This window comes from Bubalus kerabau, chromosome 6, assembly GCF_029407905.1.
Source record: "Bubalus kerabau isolate K-KA32 ecotype Philippines breed swamp buffalo chromosome 6, PCC_UOA_SB_1v2, whole genome shotgun sequence".
Classification (NCBI taxonomy): domain Eukaryota; kingdom Metazoa; phylum Chordata; class Mammalia; order Artiodactyla; family Bovidae; genus Bubalus; species Bubalus kerabau.
In genome coordinates this window covers 19,427,196-19,434,692 of record NC_073629.1, presented here as the reverse complement: position 1 = coordinate 19,434,692, position 7,497 = coordinate 19,427,196, and the positions used below count along the sequence as shown (strand labels likewise).

The window sequence follows — 7,497 nt, the reverse complement described above, 5'->3', positions numbered from 1 at the left end:
ATATGTTCTTAGAGGGAGAAAGTCCAGGAATAGAAATATCTTATTTCTATAAAGAATCTGCAATCTGGATGAGAAAGACCCACAAGAGAGGAAGGAAGGACCAGTGAAGCGAGCATTTCAGGGGAGGGGGGGCAATCATTAGTGTCAACTGCCAAAAACATGGAGGTTAGAGGTCTTTAGGCTTGTTGGGTGAAGAGCAATATCATCTTCAAAGGACATAGGGTGGTGAGAAAAAAAATTGCCTCTAGAATAAAAAGAGGATGTTTAAAAGCTGTTATTATTTTTTTGATTTTTTAAAATTAGAATAAATAAAATATGCTAGTACATAAAACATTCAAAAATAGAGAAATTTAGAAACAGGAAAGAAAATAAATTAAAACTGTCAGCAAGAGATGAGCATTGTATATATCCAGATATATTTCCTCTCCACCTTATATAACTATCTTTAAATATAGTTGATATTATACTGAAAGCACAGATGTTGTCATATTTTTCCACATGCGGAGTTTTCTGTATAAATTCAGATGCTTCATAAATGCACATTTTAGAGACTATGCAATAACCATCAAGGGGATATTTAGTAATTTATATAACCTATCCCCCTATTATTAGAAATTTGATTTTCTCCACTTTTTATTATTGTAAAGAATGGTGTTTTGAACATCTTTGTGAGGAAATCTTTTTCTACTTTAAATTTTTTCTTGAGGCTAAAAAAAAGAAAAAAGAGAAAAAAGAAGAAAAAAGAAAAATAATAAAAATAATAGGTTTAATAATTAAAGATTATTAATTGGCTATCTTATTTTTCTGATTACAAAGTAGTATATTTTCATTATAAAAAACTTGGAAAATGAAGAAAATGTCAAAACAGAAAGTAACATTTTTTGTAGTTGTCCTACTTAGAGATAACTACTGTTAAAACATTGATCTCATGCTCTGCCTGTTGATTCATTTATTAATCTTTGAATGGAATCATTATCTACTATTTTATAATCATTGAAAGTTTAGTATCTTATTAATCCATCTTCATTTAATTAAATCGTATGTTACCTCATAATTATTAATGGTTTTTGGCATTCCACAGTATCTAGTACCCATAAGTTAATTTATCATCCTTCTAATGATGGATATTTAAGTTATTTCTGATTTTTGCTATAGGTGGTGCAGTGGTAAGGAATCCTCCTGCCAATGCAGAAGTCGCAAGAGATGCGATACCTAGGTTGGGGAAATAACTGGGGGTAGGAAGTAGCTACTTGCCCCAGTATTCTTGCCTGAAAAATTCCATGGACAGAAAAGCCTATTGGGCTGGGGTCGCAAAGAGTTAGACATGACTGAGCTACTAAACACACACACACATACAAAATATGCTATGACATACCTTTGTAGATAAATTTTTATTGACCTGTCTGATTATTTCCTTACAATGCTGAGACATATTTAAAATATTTTATGCATATTATTGAATTTCTTTCTGGGAAGGTTGTGCTTATTTATACATCTATCAGCTGTATTTCAGAGTTTCTGTTTCCCCACACTCTCAGTTTCACTGTGTGGTTATTAAAAACAAACAAACAGACAAACAACCTATACTAATTTGATAAGCAAAAAAGCTATTAAATTTACATTTTTTGCAGTCTAGTGAAGATTTCATACATTTATTGGTCATCAGTATAGTGTCTTTGATTAATATATTATTCATGACCTTTGTCATTTTCGTGGTCCCAGATGTATATTGCCAAGTTGTTTGCCAAAAGAGCTGATTACTTTATGCTCTAGGATACATTTTTAATTTTTGTGAATTGTCTTGAGTCTGTTGTTCATTTAAGGGATATTTTTTCAGGTAGGGATATTCATTCATGTTTGAAGGTAGAATGAAAAGATCTGAAAATGTTGGAAGGGGAAGAAATTTAGGGGAATTATAGATTCCAGAAGAAATATGAGTTGAAATGCAAGAAAATTGAGCCTCGAAAGAATGGAATGCAATGGAGATAGGGTGTTATTGCCACAGGAAATGTTATATGATGACTATTTTATTTCTTTCTTAGGTCATTACTAAGCTCTGTGAGCATAATCCTTTAATTAGTCATTTAAAAAAACAGAAATCACTGTTTGTTTTTGTTTCTGATCAGTGCCTCCAAGGCTAGGTGGAGAACGAAAGGAAAAAATGAACCAACAAAAGATATTGCTCATCCGGTTATTTATTTGTTAATTTTAATACAATGCCCTCAGAAAACCATATGGATAAGCATTTGACTGAAATGACTTAGCAGTAGCAGTGGTTACAAGAACATCTTATAGAATCAGGTATATTTTGGATTTGTATTCTCTCTCTTCTTCATAATTATTCTGATTGCTTATTTGAGCCAGAAACTATGAAAAGGATATGTTGAGGAATAAAATTTAATGAATTTGCTCAACAAGTAAATGAATGAGTGAATCTATGGCATAGATTTAGTTGCACTTGGACATGAGCAAAGAGTCAGCAATCTAGTTTAATTGGGTGTTAGGAAATCATAATTATTTTAAGTTATGGTGATAAAGGATTATTTGAGGGATAAAATTTTTAGATAAACTTGAAATTTATGTAGGAAATGTCATGATGCACAATAGTACATCTATGAATTAAAGATATTTTATAATTATAAGACAGTAGCACAGCCTCATACTTTCTACTGTCACATTATTAAAAAATCAGTGAATCAATTGAATAACTTGACATTTATTAAAGATTTGGAAAAGATTTTTCTGTTTTTAGTAAACAGGTAAATTGTGATAAATGGTTTCATGAGAGTCTGTTTTCGCACTTGGAAGTAGCTTCACGTGGTACAATGTTTGGTATGACATTTCTTTGCTGGTAGCTTCTGCTGATGAATATTTTATAATTTTCTCTTGTAGAAATTTAGGAGGACTTCCCTGGTGGCACAGTGGTAAAGAATCCACCTGCCAATGCAGGAGACTTGGGTTCAGTCCCTGGGTCGGGAAGATCTCCTGGAGAAGGAAATGGCAACCCACTGCGATATTCTTGCCTGGAAAATCCCATGGACAGAGGAGCCTTGCAGGCTACAGTCCATGGGTTCACAAAAGAGTCGGACAGGACTTAGAGACTAAACAACAACAACAGCAGAAATTTAGGAAGGGGATTTAAGGGATTATTAATCTTCATCTGAATGTGTGAGTATGAGCATTGAGAGTGACTGGGAGAGAAGAAGTCTGGGGCCTGTTTAGATGTATGAGGTTCCTTGGAACCTCTCCTGGGATGATGATAATGATTCATTGCTTTGGAGTGCTTGCTTCCTTTTGTGGTTCTAGTTCCTCTCTTAGAGGGCGACCCTGCTTATCTTCCAAGGCCTGGGGAGCTGATATTTGCTGTGCACCAGTAGGATCCTCATCAGGCAGAAACTCCCTGATGTACTTTTGTAGTGCTTGTCTGTCAATAAAAAAGACAAGACAGTCTGAGCTGTCATTGGTGAGGGATGCACTCAACTGGTTTCTGCAGATCTCTGGGCTTGATACACTGGATGTCTGCTGCAGCTTCTTCTCTTGCAGGGCCTCGTACAGGGGACTAGAACGTTCTGCACCTCTGTCCACCAAACAGAGCTCTTGGTCTCTCTGCATCCTCTCTTCAAGGCCCGACTCAGACACTAAAGGATCATGTTCTTTCGTAGAGAGACTTTGTTCTCCTGCCAGCTGTTGGGGGCTTTCAGTCTCCTCCTCCAATGTTGCAGGGCATGTCTTTTGGGAGACTGCATTGTTCTCATCCAGACTTTTTACTAAATCCTCCTGGGCCTCTAGGGCTCCATCTTCCTCTTCTTTGGTACTTGGGCTCTGGTCCTTTAGCTCTTTTCTACTGTCTTTCTTTGTAGGGAGTTGCCTTACGGAAAGCTGGTTAGTGAAGCCTGCATTTGGGGCACCTGGGATCCCTGGCTCCAGGGACTTTGTGTTTTCATCTCTCACTATGAACACCTGCGTATCGGGGTGTCCCCTGGGCTCCACAGCTGGGCCTCGGCCTGTGGTCGCTGAGCCCTGATCCTTGTGCTCCTGTGCATGTTCCTCTGTGAGCTGCTCATCCTCTCCTCTGACTGCCAGCACTGCTGCCTCCTGAACTCTCTTTTCCTCACTCAGTGCTAAGTGTTTCTGAGTTTCTGGGTTATTACTGTCACTTCCTTGCACAGACCCTCTGAATGGGTTTGTTTGACTTTGGGAATCCCCTTGCACAAACAGATCACTTGTCTCTGAGTTGCTGTCAACATCCTCTGCAGTCAGGCTGTTGGGGGTTTCAGGAGACCTCTCATCATTCTGTGTGGCCACTGGCTCAGGACCTTCCCCCTGGTAGCCGTCATCTTCCTTGACCAGCTTGTCATGAATCTTGGTGATCATCTTATTTTTTTCTCCAGATTGGTTCTCAGGTGGTGTCAACTCCCATGTTCTTTCTCTTGTTCCTGGTGTCCCTTCTGCTTCAGGGGCATTTTTACTGTTCACAAGTGCTTCTGCTGTGCCTTCCTCAGCATGTCTTGCCTCTTCTCCTGGGCTGATGGCTCCTTCAATTTCGGAATCTTTCTGTTCTCCTCCTTCTGAGTTTAACTCATGTGTCTCAGAATCTTCTCCAGCATTCTTTTCTTTCGATGATTCCTGGAGTTCATGGTACTTCTTATCTTCTGTTGGCTCTTCCAGAGCTGGTGGCTGAGTTTTTTCCTCAATTTGTTTCTGCCCTACTGTTTGATGGACCTCTGGACCTCTTACATCCTTCCTTTCAACTCTAACCATGGGTGTTTCTGGAACATTTCTGTTCTCACCTTGGACTGACAAGTCCATTGTTTCATATTCTTTTTCTTGTACGGGTGGTTCTTGAGTCTCAGCTGTTCTACTCTCATCCTCGGGAGCAGCTGATTTCTGTGTCTGAGATGGTTTCCGAGCAGCAGCTTGTTTTGGCAGGTCGACATGTTCTGAACTGGGCTCATCTTTTCCCTGTACTGATGGTTCTTGTGATTTAGGGTGTTCCTTTACACCCTTCTCTCCTGCAACTTCCTGATCCTCAGATGATCCACCAGGCCTCTGTGTGGTTTCTTCCAGTGGAGAACGCAGGGTTCCCAAGCTCCCCTCCTGTTCTCCAAACCATTCTCCTGTCTCAGTGCCACTTTGTTTCCTGGCTAGTGTATCTCCCTTCTGGAGAATCTCCTTATTCTGTCCCTCCCGCTTTGTGCGACTGCTGATCTGTTCTGATCCTGCCATTGGCTTACTTGTCTCAGGTTGGGTTCTACTGTCACCTGTTGCTGATACATCTTGGGCCACTTTCTGGCTCTGTTCATCTCCTTTCAGATGTTGGTTCTTAGAGTCACTGTGTTCAGACGTTTCTACTGGTAGTTTGTGAGCTGTGGTATGTCCCTGTGGGTCCACCCTATTGTGTTCAACTGCTCTCTCTTCGAGGCTGAGATGAGTTGATGATGCCGTTCCTGAAGGAAGCACCACTTTGTCTTGAGTTTGTGAAGTTCCTTCTGTCCACTGGTCAGTTCCATTTGTCACCTGAAGACCCATATCATGTGGCATCCCCTCTGGTTTAGATACTTGTCTTGGTTCTGAGTTTAGTAGTGACTGTGTGTCAAGGTAACAGAAATTCAAAAAGCTGAAGATTGCAAGAACAAATTCGTCAAAGCTGATGGCGCCATTACTGTCAATATTCAGAAGATTCAAGTTTCTCTCCACAGCATGGATGGCACATGGCTGCATGGAAACACAGTGAAAAAATCAGCCTATTTATATGTGGTCAAGTGCCCTGAGTGTCTGCATGTTTTCCAAGAACCCTCTTTTTTGATTCTATTCCTCATGAACTTGGGAAATTTTCTCCAAATGTGTGTGTGTGTGTGTGTGTGTGTGTGCTCAGTCATGTCTGATTCTTTGTAATGCCATGGACTGTAGCCAGGCTCCTTTGGAATTTTCCAGGCAAGAATACTGGAGTGAGGTGCCATTTCCTACTCCAGGGGATCTTTCTTACCCAGGGATTGAACCCACATCCCTTGAGTCTCCTGCATTGGCAGGTGGATTCTTTACTTCTAGCACCATCTGGGAAGACCCTCCCCAAAGAAGGTAAGCCCCTCCGCAAAGAAGGTAAGACTTTGTTGATTCTGGTTACCATTTGTGATCAGAGAACTATCATTTAGAAGGAACATTCATATCAATTGTGAGTTGCATGTAGATGCATCTAAGCTCAGGACTCCTCTCAGATGCCTACTTTACAGAAGCAATAGTCCCAGTGATGAAAACCTCATTTCCCCCTAGAATTAATGACCAAGCAATTGCACAGAGTAGGGAAAGAGATTGAAAAAAAATTTGTTCAAAAGTCAATGATTACTGAGAGCTGGTAACCAAATGTAAAATGGGGAGGGATTATGTATGCCCATCTTGCTTGTATTTTGGAGAAATGGAAAGTGGAGAAGGATTTCCATAGCTCCATGAGCACTTCACCTGAAAAATGTCCTCAAATTCGCTCTGGATGAGCTGTTTCAGCTCTGTGCAGGTCAGCGTCGCTGCATCCTCCCTGGCGTACTTGTGGAATGTCTCAATTACACAGAGGATGTCTCTCAGGAGCTGAGGCATCTTTACAAACTCAGGAGACTGTGAGAAAGAACAAACAAAACTCACTTCCTAGGATAGGTCTCTCAGGAAGGAGATACCAGATCTCCCTTCCTTCTGTCCCTCCCCCAGCTCCACTAACATCGTCTGTTCTATTCTTTATCTTAAAATTTGTGCCAGATAATGTGGTGAGATAAAATTTTTGCACAGATAAATATTAGAAGAGATACTTCTCCCTACCCTGCAGAAAGTAGAGACACTCATGTGTTCAGAGAAAGCTTTATTGTAAAAGGAGAGTAGAAAAAGAACTCAAATGTAAGTACTAAAATGTACAAATGAAGCCAACAGAGTGATACTAATCGTTTCAGCATCATCTGAGTCTGGCCACCTGTTTTCCTCCCCTCTTGGCTCAATCTAGCTCCTCATTGTAGGAAAGTATAACTTTTAAGTTAGGAAAAACTTCCAGAGGAAAGAGAAGTAACACAGAAAATCAGCCTCCATGTATGCAGGCCAAGCAACATGTTTTTACCAAGATGTGGCTCCATGAATTCACTGGTAAAACAGAGTCTCGACCCCTTAGTCATTATCCATCATTTAAATGACTCTATATTTTAATATAGGTCTGAGTCCTGTGTCTTATTAAACTGTATTCATACCTATGTCATACAAATAGTTTATAGTTTTTTAAAACAAAAATGATCTATGAAGTTCCTGAGGCAAAAAATGCATTTGGGTGTCTGGAGCTCTCAGTTTATTATTAATAATTGTCAACCTAGAGTTAAGAGTGTATTTCTTCTGAAATTCCCATACATTTTCATACAATCTCATACAAGAATAGCACCCAAGATTCTAAATATGGTCAAGTAGATAGTCTCTGAGACTTACCTTGTTCTAGAGTGAGAGCAAGTGGAATGTGGGGCAGCGGCTGTGAGC

General features: G+C 39.8%; 1 protein-coding gene across 1 annotated transcript; it reads right to left on the bottom strand.

The window, feature by feature from the left end:
- Nucleotides 1-3,112: 3,112 nt before the first annotated feature.
- Nucleotides 3,113-6,606, bottom strand: TCHHL1 (trichohyalin like 1). The gene is made up of 2 exons (XM_055586840.1): nt 6,457-6,606; nt 3,113-5,715 (listed from the first exon to the last, which is right to left on the bottom strand). The coding sequence occupies exons 1-2, from the start codon at nt 6,586-6,588 to the stop codon at nt 3,268-3,270; spliced, it is 2,580 nt and encodes an 859-aa protein (XP_055442815.1). The 5' UTR covers nt 6,589-6,606; the 3' UTR covers nt 3,113-3,267.
- Nucleotides 6,607-7,497: the final 891 nt, after the last annotated feature.